The sequence below is a fragment of the Diabrotica virgifera genome, chromosome 9, assembly GCF_917563875.1.
Source record: "Diabrotica virgifera virgifera chromosome 9, PGI_DIABVI_V3a".
In the NCBI taxonomy this organism is placed as follows: domain Eukaryota; kingdom Metazoa; phylum Arthropoda; class Insecta; order Coleoptera; family Chrysomelidae; genus Diabrotica; species Diabrotica virgifera.
This window is the reverse complement of record NC_065451.1, coordinates 41,212,238-41,232,209: the sequence shown is the minus strand read 5'-3', so window position 1 is coordinate 41,232,209 and position 19,972 is coordinate 41,212,238. Positions and strand designations below refer to the sequence as shown.

General features: G+C 33.0%; 1 protein-coding gene across 2 annotated transcripts in view; it reads left to right on the top strand.

Annotated features, from left to right (window-relative positions):
• LOC114333745 (brefeldin A-inhibited guanine nucleotide-exchange protein 1) overlaps window positions 1-17,158 on the top strand; it is a 130,895-nt gene extending 113,737 nt beyond the window's left edge. Inside the window, exons 16-18 of one of the 2 annotated variants that reach the window (XM_050662564.1) lie at window positions 1,017-1,311; window positions 5,482-5,794; window positions 13,316-17,158. In XM_050662564.1, coding sequence (XP_050518521.1) covers window positions 1,017-1,311; window positions 5,482-5,794; window positions 13,316-13,450 — 743 coding nt within the window. In that variant the 3' untranslated portion in view covers window positions 13,451-17,158. The remainder of the gene's footprint in view (window positions 1-1,016; window positions 1,312-5,481; window positions 5,795-13,315) is intronic. The other variant, XM_050662565.1, reaches the window with a different exon arrangement.
• Window positions 17,159-19,972: the final 2,814 nt, after the last annotated feature.

Below are 19,972 nucleotides of genomic sequence, written 5' to 3'. Positions count from 1 at the left end.
GTAAACTGTGATTTTAAATGATATGGGCACAAAATGAAATTCTCTACCGGTTAGCGCTGACAGGGAGATAAAAAGAACATTAAATGGTTCAGTAACTATATTTGTGCCTCTCTCTTAAGGTAGACTTCCGCACCAAGCGACCGCGACAGGCGACAGATAGGCGAGGTCTCCCCACGACTGCTCTCAATGCAATTATATCAGGGTAGTTCTGCAGCCCGCGACCGAGACCAGCGAGCAACTATCGTCTATTCGCGACCTATCTGTCGCCTGTCGCGGTCTCCTGTCTCGGTCGCTTGGTGCGGAAGTCTACCTTTACTCTCCCGCCCACCTCTTGTTTTTACTGTTACAAGGTAGCAATCGGTAACATGTCTTTCTATGACGAATATCCTGGTGAGTTTGTGTTTTAACATTTTTTATTATACAGAACAGTTTTTAGTTGAGCCGTTATATTATAGAAAATATAATAAATAAATGGGTATAATTCATAATAGATCGCTATTTTTCATAAACAGTGACAGAGCATTCATAATATAAGGGATCAAACTTAATGAGTTCTTTATTTCTGTTATGTTTTTTGTAATATATGGGACTAACTTGAAAGTATTTTTTTCCATTACATGTAATTAATGTAATTTATTTATATCATTATTTTTTATCATGGCTATTTATTGTGTAATTATCAAGTAACAAATCTGCCAAATTTCACATTTATAACTTAAATAATAAGCATGTTATTTGAAAAAATAGCTGTAATATTGGAAACCAGAATCTTTAAACGGGATTTCCCAACAATCTGCTTTTTTGAATTGTACCTCTATATTACTGAGGGTGCGACATGTACTTACAAACTGGTGCAAGAATATTGAAAACCGGAGCAAAAATAATAAAGTTATAAATTGTCAAACTTAATCAAAAATTTTGGGTGGCGGAATTTTGTGCCGGTGAGTGTATTTAAAAATTGTCTTTTTTCCAATTTAGAAAGTAACTCTTTATTATAACCACTTTTTTGTACAAAGGTATTCTGAAGAGATCCAGTTATCATCAAGATATCAACGTTGACAATACAGAAGTGTTTAATAGCTTAGCAATTAAGAGCGCTGTCCAGTTGGAACTGATTCAAACGATCGATAACATAATTTTCTTTCCGGCGACGTCACGGAAAGAAGACGCCGAAACGCTGGCATTTGCGACAGCGGATATGACAGGAGGGGGATCCTTGACTGAATGTCAGAGAGATGAGCAAGGAATGTACAGGTTACTGAGTAGTCCGCATTTGTTGCAGTTGACTGAGTGCCTTCTACAGTCTCATAGGTAAGCTAATAGTAATTAAACTAAAAAGGGGTAGTTCCCTGGGTTGGCTGTATACCTTATAGTTAAACAAACTGGAACATGAAGTAAAAACCACTTCTATGTAAAAGGTATATTTACTAAAATTTTTTTTTTAATTTTTAGTAAATATACCTTTTACATAGAAGCGGTTTTTACTTCGTGTTTTAAAAAAAAATTTTTAGTAAATATACCTTTTACATAGAAGTGGTTTTTACTTCATGTTCCAGTTTGTCTAATAGTAATTATTAATATATTTTACAAAGAGCTTATAGTTGAGTATCAAAATGTAGGCACTAATGTGTGAGAAATGATGTGATTTTTAAAGGCAACACTGTTGCCAGGTCGTGATTATACAGGGTGTCTCATTAGTAATTGGAAATATGTATTTTAACTATAGATTCTTGGGCCCAAAATATTAAGATTTGACCCAAATCACTTAAATGAAATGTGGCTCCTTAGTGAGTTACAGGGTGTCATATTTAAAAAATGAAAAACCATTTTTTATACCCAGTACTTTAATAGCGTTGGACATATCCTTGTCATACTTGGCAGCAAGTGTAGGTACTATACACCCTACTAAATTATGTTAAACTACCAGAGGCGTACGACGGAGGAAAGTCATTGGTTAGCCATTCCCATATTTTACGCCACTTTTCCCAATTTTACCAAAAAAAAATGATTTTATTAACATTTCGAAGCCCAAATCGGGTTTCGTTGTCAAAATGCAAAATACTACTAAAATAAACAAAAATGTTGTTGCTAAGTAAAAAAATTCTTCTAATAATTTATTTAATCTGACTCATTTATATTGGAAATTCAGAAATAATCGAAACGTTAATAAAATAATTTTCTTTGGTAAAATTGTGGCTTATTCCCCATTAAAAATAATTGACATATCTGAAGTTAAAAATGAAACGGCACGGTTATTTTGATTAATGTATTATGCCCCTTCGTTTTGAACTTCAAATATATCTAAAACTAATGTTTTTATCGTTACGAATGAAGAGTATATTATTTACATAGAATGTATTGGAGAATCTATGAATTATGCTAAAATAGCAGTTCCGTCAGTGGCGTAGAATTTGGGAAGGACCAACCAATGACTTTCTTCCGTCGTACGCCTCTGGTAGTAGCCAGATTAACATAATTTAGTATGGTGTACAGTACCTACACTTGCTGCCAACTATGACAAGGATATATCAAACGGTGTTAAAGTACTAAGTACAATTATTTTTTCAATTTTTAAATAATACACCCTACTCAGGAAAAGTCACATTTTATATAAGGTGTTTAGGTCAAATCTGAATGTTGTGATTCCAAGAATCTACAGTTAAAATATTTCCAATTATTAATGAAACACCCGATAGATAACACAAGTCTACATTTTTTTTTCATGAAAAAGTGTTTAAGTTTAATAGGTGTCCTATAGTAAATGGGATGTGCAGATAACGAATCTGTGATTAGTTTTTTTTTTTTCATCATGTCAGGTTTTCAAGGAAAGTGTGTTGGAAATTGTTCAAGTGCCAAAAATACTGAGAAAATATTTATTGAAACTATATTTAATACAAAATTACACTGCACAATTGAGTTGTTCATAAAAAAACAATGCTGTATAACCTAAGTTAGACAATCGTTGGTTTTTTTAATAAAATCGTTCTCTTTTTCCGTGAAAACTGCATTTTGTAGGTTTCTTTTTATGGATTTTTGTTAGCGAGTTCCTCTTTAAGGTCCAGCAGTAACCATCCATCATTCTTATATCCCATCTTTCTTGGTAACGTCTCTCCATCTCCTTTATATCTGGATGTCATCTCTCTCGCTGCTCATCGCTGACAGCTCCAAGATTTTCGGGCAAATATGTAGTCAACCTGTGAATCCAGAAAATGGAATTTGACGCTCATATTGCATCCCAGTCTTTTATAATTTTCGACCATGTTGGCTACAATTTCTTTGTAGTTTGGATACTTGTTGTTTCCATAGAAAGAAATCCATGCTTCAGATTCATCCTGGCTCATTGTATTCAGGAACAGTCTGTCCAATTTTAAGGTTTGAAGTTGAAGGCCTACAAAAATTCCTTCTTTAAACTTAGCTTCAGAAAGCGCTGGAAATTTGTCGCACAGGTATTTAAAGCAGTCACCTTGTTTATAGAACTAAAAAAGGATACCAAATGGGAGAAAAACAACTAAAATAATCTGCTATGCGGACGATGCAATACTAATCTCTCAAAGTGAAGATGATTTACAACGTATGCTGCACCAATTCAACATAATCGCCAGAAAATTTAACATCTTAATTTCCTCAAAAAAAGACAAAATGCGTGGTTATAACAGCAGATCCAATAAGATGTACATTGGAGCTGGAAGGTCAGATAATAGAACAAGTGATGGAGTTTAAATACCTAGGCATCACACTATCTAGCTACGGAAGGCTTGAATCAGAAGTGGAAGATCAAGTGAATAGAGCAAACAGACCCGCAGGTTGCCTGAATGACACAATTTGGAGAAATAAAAATATCGGAAAAGAAATGAAAGGCAGAAGTTACAAAACATTCATCAGACCAATAATGACATACGCGGCAGAAACACGACCCGACACAGAGAGGACAAAAAGATTGCTCGAAACAGCGGAGATGAAAGCCTTCGAAAAATCGATGGTAAGACTCTATGGGACAGAGCTAGAAGTACAGATATACGACGGAGATGCAAGGTGGATAACATTAAGAACTGGATAAAAAACAGAAGAATAGAATGGAATGACCACATAAGCCGATTGACAACAAATAGGGTAGTCAGTACAGCGAGAGACGGTTCCCCAATAGGAAGACGACCAGTGGAAGACCACGAAAACGATGGAACGACAACTTACTAAAGGCACATTGAAAAAACAGACAGAGTCATGTCTATACAAAAAGAAGAAGAAGAAGACCTTGTTTATCTAAAGCTTGGACACACTGCTTCATTAACCCTATCTTTATCTGAAGAGGAGGCAAAACAACTAATTTTGGATTAACTAGTGTTGATCACGCTGAAATTTTTTTATCCCGATACAAGTATGTTTATGTGTGGCCATTCCTTCTTAATGTAATGTAAATTTCGTACTCGACTGTCCCACTCGCACAAAAAACATGGATACTTGTGAATCCAGACCGCCCCGACCCAAAAGCGTGGATATTATTTTGAGATTTACACAGTGTTACCAATAATATTCGCTATATTATTTTATTTAACAACAGTTCAAGATTCTCGTATGTTTCTTTGAGATGCACGAAGTGAGCAGCAGGCACTTAGGCATAAGTATTACCATTGTGCAACAAGACACCCCTCATACTTCTCTTAGAAGAATCAATAAATAACCACAATGATGTGGAATTGTAATTTTTAGCTCCCAGTTTCATGACTACTTCAGGAATATTATTACAATACACCAGTGAGCCCTCTTGAGAAAAATATCCCGCGAACTCTTTTTTACGATGCCTTGTCACGAAAATGTGGTACCTGGAGCCAATAGATTTTTATCTTCCAGCCGTGATCCTAAGATTTGTGCAGCATCCTTCAATATGCCCAAGTTTCTCACTAAGTCATTTAGTTCAGCGTGGATAAACTTTTGAGGTTGGTCTTTATCAGGATTGAATTCGCCTTCATCGGTTTTTTCGTTTGAACTTTCATCTGATGATTGCTGTAGGATGGTGTGAAGAAAAGCTGGAAGAATGGGGATTCCTGGTCCATGAGATAGAGGTGTAAGAGTGGCGTAGCTCAGAAGAACAAATTAAATGGGCAGAGAAACACCAAATCTCAAGTGAGTATTCAGGCTAGCTTCAGTACCCTGAATATTGGCTTTAGAGATATAAAAACAGATAGACGGGATAATGAACTGATGGAAACAAGGAAGAAAATGAGACCTGTTAATACAAAACTTAATAAAACTAGATAAGACCACTGGAGATAAATCGATATAAAAAGGACGATAAAGAGAGAAGAAGAAGATAAAAATCTAATTTTATTTCCAATCTATGACGCACTAAACACTCATAAAACAAAACGCAAGTAGACGGCATAAATACTTTATGAAATAATTTTAGAAAAACACATTTTTACTCTTATATCAACTACCTTTTTTGTACATTATTGTTCGTATTAATATATTTTGTATGTTAAGGTTTGCCAAAGCATTTAACATCAACCATGATCAAAGAAATCTCCTCTGGAAAGCTGGATACAAAGGGTCTGCCAAACCCAATCTTCTCAAGCAAGAAACCCAGAGTCTTGCTTGTTTGATGAGGATACTCTTCAAGATGTACTGCGACGAAGATAGACAGGAACACTGGTCTATCATCGAAACGAAACTTATAAAGGTGTGCCAAGAAGCTTTAGAATACTTTTTGAGACTGCAGAGTGAAAACCACAGGGAAGCGTGGACTTCTCTTCTATTGCTAGTCATGACTAGATTATTGAAGATGCCTGATAATAGGGTAAGTATACTTAGTCCAGTCAGTCTACATATTATCGGTTTATAACGTTCTCCGTCTTGCGATACCCGTTTGCCATTCCTCTCTGTCCGCACATTGATCTGCTTGCAGACCCGTTTCATCCATGGCTTTGTTTATTCCTGCCTGCCAACTTTTCCTTGGTCTACGTCATCTTCTTCTACCTTGCGGTTTCCAGCTTTTTACTTGTTTTGAGATTCTGTCCTCATGCATTCTTTGTACGTGACCAAACCATCTTAGTTGTATTTCGTTGATTTCGTCATTTATTATATGTGTGATCTTCATTATTTCTCGTATCCGTTCATTGGTAACATGTTCTCTTCTTGATCTTCCTGCAGCTCTTCTCCAGAAATTCATTTTGGTGACCTCTAACATTCGCTTTTTCCTTCATAGGTAGTGTGACTAACTAGCCCGAAAAATCCGGGACATGGCCCGAATTATGAAGTTGTGTCCCGCCGTCCCGGACAAGGCTTCCGGGCCATCCGAATTTTCAACTTTTTGGTAAAAATGTATATTTTCGTTTTTATTCTAAGAATTTACATCAAATTAAATTGTTAGACGAAAAAAAAATTTTTATCGTGGTATAAATTTTAATAGTTCTATGAAAGAACACGAAAACTGTGGAATTTTTTTATTTGTGTGTTTTAATTATCGTCTTCCGAAAAGAACATTCAAAAACAATAATAATTCATGTCACAATGAATCATGCCTAGGCACGCATGCCGCATCGAATGATGTAATGTAATGATTGCTGATGCATCTTTTTTTTTTCGGTTTTGTCAACCACTTTAGATAAACCTCTTGATAAGTATCTTGATAAGTATATTTAGTAGATAAACCTCTTGAGTTCCTTCGCGAAATATGATTAATTTCCAAACCGTTGCATGCTTTGAGCCAAATTCAAATCTGCTGCGTTGCAATATGATTTTTTTATCTAAACATTTATTTTATTGTCAGTACAGTACAGTAATCAGTTTGAATCCGAAAATCGATTAGTGACCATCTCGGAATTATTGTTTTTGACCTGACTTTTTCATTCCAATATACACACACCGGCAAAATTAGCCGAACACGTTAAAAATGGGACATGTTTGATGTCTCGTATTTCATAAACCAGTGGTCCGATTTGAGTGATTTTTTTAGTATGTTATAGCCTTATTATTTAAGAATATCGTTGTAATAATATTGTTGCTAGACAGGTAAATACCATTTTATACCGGGTGTACCAATCATACTGTGTTTTTTCTTAAAGTTTGGAACACCCTGTGGAATATTCTAGCATATGAAAAGTATTAGAATTAATGCTCGATTGTAGACTTAGGCTTGCTTAACATTTTCCTTTTCGATTCATTTACTTATGTGAGATAATAAAAAAGTTATGTGCGTTAACATCTATCCATGTTTTTCATCAATAAATCCTCATAGTAGGGGAGGAAAGTATACTAAATTTGCAGTTACTCGAGCGCTATGAAGAGCATGTGCTAAAATCCGAAAGAGGTTAAGTTAAGTTTTCCATAAAGTGGGGGACTTTTCATTTTTTAATTTAATTTTCCATTTGAAACAATCATTTTTCTCCGATTATAGCGCTATCTATCCATAATTCGAATAAAAGTCGAATAAAAGTTGCTTATTTTTACGTAAAGAATCCAAATCTGCAATAAAAATTGGGGGCTCCTATTTAAGATTTTAAATTAAATCCCCCACCCCACCTCCGTGGGGGCTCATGACACCACACGGAGAGGAGTGGGGGGTAAATTAAAAATTATAAATACGAACCCTGCGATAATTTGCGAAATGAACATCAGATCGTAAAACTGCAAAATACACCTATTCAATATTTTTCAAAAATCTACCGAATGGCACCAAACACGACCCCGCACGGAGGTGCAGTGGGGGGTTACATTAAAATATTAAATAGGAGCCCCCAATTTTTATTGCAGATTTGGATCCTTGCCGTAAAAATAAGCAACTTTTATTCGCAATATTTTTCCTATTATGGATAAATGGCGCTAAAATCGGAAAAAACGATTGGTGGAAATGGAAAATTAAATTGAAAAATGGAGAGTCCCACACTTTATAAAAAACTTAACTTAACTTTTTTTGGTTGTAGCACCCACTCTTCACAATCCACTGCAGGTCTCAAGAACGCTCGGGTAATTGCAAATTTAGAATACTTTTCTCCCCTACTATGAGGATTTATTGATAAAAAACATGGTTAGTTCTTAAAGCACATAACTTTTTTATTTTCCAACATATGCAAATGAATCAAAAAAGAAAATGTTAAGAAAGCATAATTCTACAATCGAGTTTTAATTTTAATATTTTATATATGCTGGTATATTCCACAGGGTGTTCCGAACTTTAAGAAAAAAACACAGTATGCTTGTTACACCCGGTATAAAATGACATTTACCTGTCTAGCAACAATATTATTACACCGGTATTCTTAAATAATAAGGCTATAACATACTAAAAGAATCACTCAAATCGGACCACTGGTTTATGAAATACGAGACATCAAACATGTCCCATTTTTAACGTGTTCGGCTAATTTTGCCGGTGTGTGTATTATTATTGTTAATATGAATATGGAACCAACACAAGAAAGTAAAAACAGAAAACGATATTGCACTTTCAATAAAATATTGGAAGAAGAATTTCTATTTTTGAAAAAAAAAGTAACTCTAACAGTGACATGAAGTCTGATACTTGTGGATCGGAATTTTCGATGCCCACAGTGGTAGAGCGGATATACTAAGTCACATCAAAAGTGAAAAACACCGAAGAGGTATCTGCTCCGCGTCCAGCAGCAAAAAATTGACTCAATTTTTCAAGCCAACAGCTTCATCGAGCATTGATTTAGAGACAGCAGCTCGGGAAGGTGTTTGGGCGTATCATTTGATTAAGCCCATCAAAAATATCATTGTCAACATAAAAATGTTAAATAACCAATAAAATGATGATATTAGAGTCCTATATTTAAAAAATAACAAATGGCCCGATTTTCATCAAAAGTCCCGGATTTTAGCTATTTTTTCAGCATTGTCCCGGATTCGACTGAATTGGAGTTGGTCACACTATTCATAGGCCATACTTCGCAGTTATAATGCTTTTCACTACTGCGCGGAGTTACAGATCTTTTTCTTGTTTTGCTTGTTTATCTGCTTGTCCAAAGGTACTGAGTTTAGAAGCATAATTGCCAGGATTTCGTTCTTTAATGGCTCCATCCAGTGTTCCATCATTCGTGATTTTCATAGCCAGGTATTTATATTCGTTACATTTACTAATTATTGTTTCTCCTCCTTCTAGTATCAAGTCCTGCTGCGTTCCACCGATATTCATATATTTGGTTTTTCCTATGTTGATCTCTAGTCCCCATTTCTTGTATTCGTCTACTAGTTTTTTGTCATGTAACAGATATCATCGTAGTCTTGTGCTATTAGTATTTGGTCGTCTGCGAAACAAAGAGTATACAGGATGAGGCAAATAAAGGGCCTATTAGAAATATCTCGAGAACTGAAGGCAACAGAATCATGAAAATTGGAATAAAGGGGTTTTGAAGGATGATCTATTAAATGACAATATTTTCATCTCTTTGCAACTTCCGGTTATACCGGAAGTTGCTTATAACTTCGTTTTTTTAAAAGGGACACCCTGTATATTTTTACATTTTTGGATTCTCTTTGATGTCTTCTTTCTTAAAATATCAGGTTTTGTAATATTATACAGGGTATTTTAAAAGATAATTACGTTTTTTTATTAATTTCGTAGCAAAATTAACACCCTGTAGAATTGTAGTAGTTTGACAACTAAAACTCTATTTACGTTCAAATGATTTTTAATATACTCTACTATTGTTAAGAATCATTAGTATAGCTAAATTTTTAATTTTAGTATACAGGGTTGGTCGAAACTCGGAATGAGTATTTTCTGAGTTTTCTTAAATGGAACACCCTGTATTTTAGTATTGTAATGAAATGATATTTTATGGTACTTTTTTATTTCTTAAGGATTCCCTATACCTAACTGCTTTAATTTGTGCTTAATTGTTAATCGCACCAACAATCTTAACTACGTAGGTATTTTGATAGCTAAACCATTATTGGTAATTTTAAGGACCAGTCTGGATTAATATGTATTTATTTCTGAAAAATTATTTGGGATTGAGTATTTTCACGGCCAACCTAATAAAATTTTACGTATTTTTTGTTGCAATTAATGTTTAGCTTGAATCACCAATAACTCACAAATTAAAGCAGTTAGGTATAGGGAATGCTTGAGAAATAGAAAAGTACTATAAAATATCATTTCACCACAATACAAAAATACAGGGTGTTCTATTTAAGAGAACTCAGAAAATACTCATTCCGAGTTTCGACCAACCCTGTATACTAAAATTAAAAATTTAGCTATACTAATGATTCTTAACAATAGTAGAGTATATTAAAAATCATTTGAACGTAAGTAGAGTTTCAGATGTCAAACTACTACAATTCTACAGGGTGTGAATGTGGCTACGAAATTAATAAAAAAACGTAATTATCGTTTAAAATACCCTGTATAATATTACAAAACCTCATATTTTAAGAAAGAAGACATCGAAGAGAATCCAAAAATGTAAAAATATACAGGGTGTCCCATTAAAAAAAAAGAAGTTATAAGCAACTTCCGGTATAACCGGAAGTTGCAAAAAGATGAAAATATTTTCATTTAATAGATCATCCTTCAAAACCCCTTTATTCAAATTTTCACGATTCTGTTGCCTTTAGTTCTCGAGATATTTCTAATAGGCCAGTTATCTGCCTCACCCTATATAGTGTATGGTCATTTAAGAGGAAACAGTAGCGATCAGCAGGTAGCGAAAACGTGTTCCAAGATTGCAGCTGTAATTTTGAATATTTTTTCGAGATATTTGGCACACGTATTCGTAATATAATAAAGAATGGCGGTACAGAGCCCAATTTGAAAAATATATTAATATATGGAAATGACTGTAATTAAAAAAAAACGAGCCTGTACCGCCATTAAGAAGAACAAAAAAATACACTTTCTTTAAATAAACTTTTTTATCCGATGCCTAGATTTTGTGTCATTTTGGAACTACTAAAATTTTTTATTTCATTAGTAGTTCCAAAATGACACAAAATCTAGGCATCGGATAAAAAAGTTTATTTGAAGAAAGTGTATTTTTTTGTTCTTCTTAATGGCGGTACATGCTCGTTTTTTAAATATTTTATTTAATTACAGAGTAATTTCCACATATTAATATATTTTTCAAATTGGGCTCTGTACCGCCATTCTTTATTATATTACGAATACGTGTGCCAAATATCTCTGAAAAAATATTCAAAATTATAGCCGCAATCTTGGAACGCGTTTTGGCTACCTGTTGATCGCTACTGTATCACCTTAATGAGAGTCCCATGTTCTTGCATTTCCGTTTCCAATTTTTCAGAGCTTGTTCCTAATAAATAATTTTAAAAAGTGTTGGAGATATTTGTCCTTCTCTTTCTTATTATTAGCGTCTTTAATTTTGATTATTTTTTGAACGCCCAGTGTGAGTCTTAGACATTTTAAGCAGTATTTTAAAATTACTTAATATGTATTTATGTACATATTAGGAAAATAAATGTTATTACTGACCAGAGGCGTGCGGTCCATGGAAGCGGGGGAAGCACCGCTTCCCTAATCTTCCGTAATAAAAGAAAATGCATATATTATTAATTAGTATTTAATTATCAACAATGTTTCCCTAATCTAAGTAATCTACATATTATGTAGACAATAGGCATTGAAACATTATTAAAAATTGATCGCATATGAACGGGCTCAAATATGCACACAATTCAACGATTCAGTCGGCTCCTGACGGAAGCGCATCTCAAAATCGCTGTTTGTCATGCATTTGTCCCGTTCAAAAATTGGTCATGGTTTAATCAGGTCCCTCACCCGCTAGTCATGTTCCTTTCACGCGAATTTTGATACCCCTGGAAAACGAGATGCGGAGACTGTTACTGCTGCTATAAGGGGTAGGTATTTAGGTACAATGGCTTAAAGAAAATTTCGATTTCAATTTTTTTGCTTAATATTTTTACTAATATTTTATTTGACGTTTTGAGATTTTTCCTTTTACTGATATTTTATAGTACGTACGACATTTTACAGACGAAGTCAAGTGACATTGCACTTTGTATAAGACAATGTGATGACTTATGATTATTAAAAAATGAGCTGTTTAAAAATATTTGGGATAAAGCTGAAAATATGGGCTTCGAACCTAAAAGAAAAATAATGATGATTGATATTGTCGGCGAAAGAGAGGCCTATCGACGATTATACATCGAAATTTTTGTTAATATTCTACAACAAATGAATTATCACCTTGAAAATTTTAAATAAATAAAATATGTAGAATTATGTAATTTTAATATGTCTAATTATAATTCATCAAAATCTCCCACAGAGGTATTTAATTCAGTACGATTAAATTATGATTTTTTTTTATATTCTAGCTGAAATTAGTGATAAAGAAATACTTAGGAATCGGTTGAATTTTTTAAATACTACTGGTTTAAATAAATCTCTGTGTGAAGTGGTCAAGTTGTGTGAATTAGTAGGTACTAACTATCCCAGCTACAAGTGCATCAGTTGAACGAAGTTTTTCAGTATTAAAACGCATTAAAAGTTTTACAATAAATTTCACAAGCGAAGACAGTATTTCCAAGTTAGCCCATTATCCATTGAAAAAGAGTGCATTTAAAACAATTATCTGAAAATCCAAAATTTTACGACGATGTTATCGACAAAAAATTTGCATTGGTTGATAGGAGGATAGAACTCAAGTATAAGTAAATAAGTGTCATATTGTTGAAAGTTGTGTGTTGTGGAAGGTGATTCGAAATCGGAATATAAAAACAATTTTGAATAGAACTCTAGTTTTTAAGTTTAAAGAAACCAAGCCTGGAGCAGGGACTCGAGCCTGAGCAAGCAGTATAGATCGATGACAAGTCACTAGATATATACGATATACTAAGTCACTAGAGTCACTAACCTGCATTGATCGGGGTAGGATTTCGTTTGTGAGTCCTTGCATCCAGGACTCCCACATAATAAGCACTTTGCTAATAGAGAGCCCCTATAGCGCATCAGAGTGCTATCGGAGGTGAACTGGATAGTATGAAGCATTGGGGCGGGATGGAGTGACGCCCACTTATGAGAGTAAATCCTCCTTACCTCAATGAATTTGTATCACCCGAATCTCATTCTCAGACTCGGTTAAGCACTATACCTAATTTTTTAAAGTTCTTGTTTTAGTCGATATAAGCTAACAGGTAATACATTAGGTATATACCTATTAAGTAGGTATATATTTCGATCTCGACCCTCGTAAGAAAATATTTGTTAAACCCTTATTGAATCGCTTCTTCTTCCGAAAATGTCACCGCACGCCACTGTTACTGACAATGTTTTAGTAAGACTACTAATCTTAAAATTTTATATTTTCAGTTTGCCGTACACATTTCAAGGTACTACCCACACCTTTGTGAGATAGTTTGTTTCGACTTGAAAGCCGAACTGAGGTCGATATTGAGAAGAGTCTTCCTTAGGATAGGACCCGTATTTCACATTACCACCACATAGTCGAAGAAGACGTAGCCTTAGTCGTTATTAAAATTATTTATCGTTTCAATTACGAGAGTACCGGCTCACGCATCCACAACTAATAATGTTTTACCTAAGAGTACAAAAGTGATATGTTCGTAACTCGAAATGCGTGGTCCGGTACCACTTTGGTACTTTGATGATGGTACTTCAATGGTAATTCGGTGAAAAATTGTTTTCCTCAAGGATCGAAGAAGCCAAACAAAGTAGTCCAGGGAAATAAGGTTTTTGTAGGGGCACTCACTCAGCCTGGTTGCAAATGTGTTTCGTGGGTACTATCTAATACATTATAAATACAAAAATGCCCGTTACTGTTAGGAGGCATAAAATAGTTATTAACAAATAAGGGTCAAAAATGGCAATTTTTCCTTTAAGGGCGTAGGTCCAAAAATTCGCGCCAATGTGTATTACATGTATTTTTTTCGAAGCCTGAGAAAACTAATGGTATTTTTGAAAAATTTAAACGCTATATGAAAGATTGCATTATTACCGAGGGCCGAATGTCCCTGAATACTTCTATAATGTTTATTTTAATAAGTTACATGGTTAAAAATAACGAGAATATTTAGTGTGATTTTAATTTCACGTATCTCATTCAAAAGAAACTTTTTGGTTATTCTAAGGGACTTTCGGCCCGCAGTAATAATGTAATATTTCATTCTGCGTTTAATTTTTTCAAAAATACTTACAAGTTTTCTCAGAATTCGAAAAAAATGAATTCTTTTAAAAGACATTGGCGCGAAATTTTGCGCCTATACCCTTAAATCACTACAGGTAAAAATAGCGTAATTAAATATATTATTTTGGGTATTCATCTTTTAGAAGAGGGACAAATGTCTAAAATGGCAGTTTTTAAATGTTGGTCAGATCATTTGTTGCTTTTTGTAAATTGCAAAATAAGGCTAAAATTGTTAAAATCAAAAAGTAGCTAAAACTTTTTCAGGAATAAACGTACCACTTTGGTGTTGCATGAAATGTTGAGTCAAGTAGTCCTTATAATGCACCCAAAATGTCAAGACGTTTCTTTAATTAGTTTAAATTTATTAATTTTTTTTTATCTCACAAAGCTTTTCTTGCAATGTTAGTGAATCGCGAGACAGCGATTCTGCGAGAACCACATGAAAGAAGAAGACTTATGCTTTCAACATATTTTAAAAATGTAAAAATCAATAAAAAGTAAATTTTTACCAATGCAAAAACATTTTACTAAAGTAGTCATTTTGGTATAAATAATATAATTTGAATAACTTTGTTAATATTGACTGTAGACTAAAAATCCTCTTTGGTATTTGAGAAGCTGGTATTTTTACACGAAGTTTAAAACATTTTCGCCTAGGTCAATTAGGATCAAAGTTGACTTTTTTATTTAAACAGCTACTTCTCTATACATAAAATTCTCCTGTCACAGTGTTAGTTGCCATACTCCTCGGAAACGGCTTTATGCTTTTATGAAATTTTATACGTATACATGTTCGGTAGGACTGAGAATAGATTGTAATCTATTTTTCGTACCCATAATTGATAAGGGGGTTGCCCTCTGACATTATTTTTTATTTTATTTTTTTTACAAAATTTTCTATCTTAATTTTATATTGTTCTGAAGCTATTTCTTTGTGGCATTTACGTAATTTATTATTATAACTGGGAAATAAGCCACAATTTAACTTGAAAAATGATTTTATTGACTTTTCGGCTTCCAACTAAGACGCCGTTTATTAGCAAATTACAAAATATTACTAAATTAAACAAAAATGTGGTCGCTTAGCAAAAAAATTCTTCTAATAATTTAATTTAATCTGACTTATTCATATCGGCAATTCAGACATATATTATACTTTTTAAAGTAAAGGACTTTAAAGTGATATTGCCAATATTTATGAGTTGCGTTCCTGGGACAACTTTATTGAAAGATAGTTCATTCGATTACATGAAATAAACTTTAACTCAAGAATATCCGCCACAAAAATATCATAGCATGTGATGATCTTTAAAAAGACAACCACATGCGAAGGTGACAGTAAAATTCTTGTTAGTGATTCCATAGTAAATGATTAAATAAATAAATTTTTAATTTTATAAGATGTATCATTAAAATGCATACAACCGTTAATTTTTACCCTTCTATCACCAACCCCTATTTTTTAATATTTTTAATAAATTTTCCTGTCATAGTGTTAGTTGCCATACTCCTCCGAGACGGTTTAAAAGTCATAAATGACTTTAGTAAAATGTTTTTGCAATGCTAAAAACGACTTTTATTGATTTTTGTTAAACGGATTGAAAATATAAATCCTCTTCTGTCAGGTGGTAGCCGCGGAATCGCTGTATTATTATTATTTTCTGAGCAATAACATTGCAAAAAAGCTCTGTGGGATAAACAAATTTAATAAAATTTAAACTAATTGACTAATCGTCTTTAATCTATAATTAATTCAATAATGATCTTTATAATTGTGCATTATAAAGACTACTTGACTCAACTTTTCATGGAATATCAAAGTTCGTTCAAGTACCCAAGTACCCAAGTTCATTTTTTCAAAAGTTACAGCAGAACAAATGTTCGGATAAGAATTCAAAAACTGCCATTTGAAGTCTTTGCCCATCTACTAAAAGATGAATACTGTGAATAATATATATTTAATTGTCCTATTTTTACCTGTAGCGGTTTAAACAAAAACTGCCATGTTGGACCCTTATTTGTTAATAACTAAAATTCTCGTCCGAACTGTGACGAGCATTTTTGTATTTATAAAGTATTAGGTATATGGTAACCAAAAAACGCATTTGTAACCTGGCTGGATCAGTATCAAGGACATGGTATATTTTTGCCTTATTTCCCTGGAGTAAAGAGCGAATTTTCGGATATGCCCATATGCTTTACAGTTGAGGCTAACAGTAGTGATACCATAGATAAAATAATTTAGACAAATGAATGTTATCCGCCTCAAACTTTTTTATTGGAGCAAAACGACTGAGCCATGCTGAGATTCGAGCAGCATATTTTTTTTTTCAAATAAAGCCGTCTAGGAGCCAGAGGGTTGAGTATGCACTTTTATGCATTTTTTCATGCGTAGATTCGATTTTTCGAGTGTACCAGGCTGAAAATCTGTCAGATAATTTGTTATTAATAATTTAATTGTTTAACGGGGGGAGGGGGGGAGGTATGCTTTGATAATTTAGAAATTTTTGACATTTTAAATGACAGTACATAGTAATGAATGGGTTGCATGTTTGAGTCCATACTATTGTAGTAAAGAAAAAGAGACGTTCTCACAAACAATTTATTTTACAACTGACGACCGGTTTCGCTGTGTACAATATTCACAGCATCTTCAGGTCCCGGTTAAAGTAAAATTAATGCTACAAATAAAACACCAGAGTTAGTTAAGTGGTCTGGTTTAAATCAAAAGTTAATGATTAAGCCAATATCAAAGTACATATATTTATGCATACATATAAATGCTCACATGTACGTACGTATGGTGTATAACCCTCACACTCACATACATGCACGCATTCATATGCAGTGGCAACAAAAGTATGTAAGTATAAGATATACACTTACTTTCCGGTATAAGGGAAGAATATAGTAGTATTCAATATCATACTTTTTCTCTGTACATTTACTAAAGGGAAAGTTGGTAGCGGGACAGATTTGGATGTAATATATTAACAAAACATTGGTAGGATCTTGAGGGGATTAGTAAGGAACCACGACATTAAACCGTGAAACTAAAAATTGTTAGTTATATATAAAGAGATGTTATTTTTATTTTTTAAATTAATAGTATAGATTTCATTTATATGGGATTATTAGATGTTGTTCTGGATGTTCAAGAACTTATAGCTGTAAGATTGTGTGTGCAATTTTTTAAACAAGATTGGTCAGTTGTGTAATAGTTGTGATCTAATTGTAAAATTTTTGTTTGATTTGTTTGAGAAATTGAAATTGAACAATAGTAATTTGCTAAAATTTGCTAAAATTTTTTTAATATTAAAAAGTGTCAAACAATAAAATCATTAATAACTAATTCAGACTTTAAGTCAAGTGTAAAGGTAATGCAGTAAATGAAATTAAATTTACTGTAATATAAAGTTATAATTATCTGTACAGCAATAAGACTTTATGGAATATTACTAAACAAGTTGAAAAAATTAATATATGAAAAAATAATAATAAATGGAAAAATATTTCATTTATGTTAATATCTGTTGAATTTAATAAATAGTTGAGTAGATTAAATTAAAAATTAATTTTAATTATTTTTAATAATAAAAATAATAATAATTAAAAATTAAAATAAATTTTTAATTTAATCTACTCAACTATTTATTAAATTCAACAGATATTAACATAAATGAAATATTTTTTCATTTATTATTATTTTTTCATAAATTAATTTTTTCAACTTGTTTAGTAATATTCCATAAAGTCTCATTGCTGTACAGATAATTATAACTTTATATTACAATAAATTTAATTTCATTTACTGCATTACCTTTACACTTGACTTTAATTCTGAATTAGTTATTAATGAGTTTTATTGTTTGACACTTTTTTAATATTAAAAAAATTTTAGCAAATTTTAGCAAATAATTCACAATCAGATCACAACTATTACACAACTGACCAATCTTGTTTAAAAATTGCACACCCAATCTTACATCTATAAGTTCTTGAACATCCAGAACATCTAATAATCCCATATAAATAAAATCTACACTATTAGTTTAAAAAATAAAAATAACATCACTTTATATATAACTAACAATTTTTAGTTTCACGGTTTAATGTCGTGTTTTCTTACTAATCCCCTCAAGATCCTGCCAATGTTTTGTTAATATATTACATCCAAATCTGTCCCTCTACCAACTCTCCCTTTAGCATAGTACAGAGAAAAAGTATGATATTGAATACTACTATATTCTTCCCTTATACCGGAAAGTAAGTGTATATCTTATTTGTTGCCACTTCGTATGAATGAGTGCATGTATGTGAGTGTGAGGGTTATACACCATACATACGTACATGTGAGTGTTTATATGTATGCATAAATATATGTACTTTGATATTGGCTGGATCATTAACTTTTGATTTGAACCAGACCACTTAACTAACTCTGGTGTTTTGTTATTTGTAGCAGTTAATTTTACTTTAACCGGGACCTGAAGATGCTGTGAATATTGTAGACAGCGAAACCGGTCGTCAGTTGTAAAATAAATTGTTTGTGAGAACGTCTCTTTTTTATTTACTACGAAAGTACATAGCTTCAAGAATACTCTCTGAAAATTTCAGAATCGTCGAAGCAAAATTACCGAAAATATAGCATGTTGAATAGCCCCTACCTTCGGGTCGCTTTGCAGGAGCTTCGCGTCAGCGCGCTTAAGCGTAGTGAGAAACGTTTAACAGCTGTTCCGCTTCTCTTTTGTAAATAACTCCGCGATTCAAAAACATATTCCGGTGTGCATCACTTTACGATTTCATAGACAAAAAAGACGCATTGAAAGTTCATCACACGTATGAAAGCCGAGTTATACTTGTGAAAGCCCCATCGAATGCGTATGTTGTATGTTGCAATTGTTTTTCAACAAATTTTTTATAACTTCGGTTTTAACAATCGGATCAGTTTACCAAACGCCATTTTGTTGATTTTTTTGAAAGCAACAATTTTCGTTTTGGTAAAATTAAACATCTGTAATCGTTTAGGACACATAGAATTATTAAAACAACTTAATTTGGTATTGACAAATTATCTGAAGAGTTTTCAGCCTTGTGTTCTCGAAAAATCCACGCGTAAAAAAACATAAAAAACTTCAAGGTACCGAGTACATAAAAGTGCATACTCTCCTAGACTAAGAATTAAAAGGAAAAATTTATACAAGCAAAATAAGCAACATGATAAGTCAGTATAATGGGGATATACAGGTAATCCAAAAATTTTAGTTCATTCATGGTTAAACTGAAATATCTTTTTTTTTTGTTCAAATGACAAATGTCATAGCACTGACGTTAAATGCCCTTGTTTGCATATACTGCCTGACATTTAAAATGTCTTCTTTAGGTGACGTGTCCGTATTCCGACGTTGGCTGTCATCATGTTTACTAATTCCTGAAGCCTTTCCCTATCGGCTCTGTTCGAAATAATTCTTCTATTGTGGAGCCACACCATTGTCTAATCTGACGCAGCCGTGAAAGTTTATTTCGATCAAACCATATCTTTCCCTACATCTTTCCTTGTATTATAATGCGATGTAGATGGTATTTAGGTCCGGTAATTATGTGACCGAAGTGTTTGGTTACCGTTACGGTCATATTGAATCCATACTGTTGACTGTAATACGCGATTTTTTTTTATAAAGTCAGGTAGATTTCTAGGTTGTCAGCAAAAATACTATTGTACCATCTGCATGTCTGATGTTGTTTGGCCGGCACCCGTTTAGTAGACTGCCATTTTTGGTTCCATGCAAAGCTTCGATAAATATTCTTTCAGAGTAGAGATT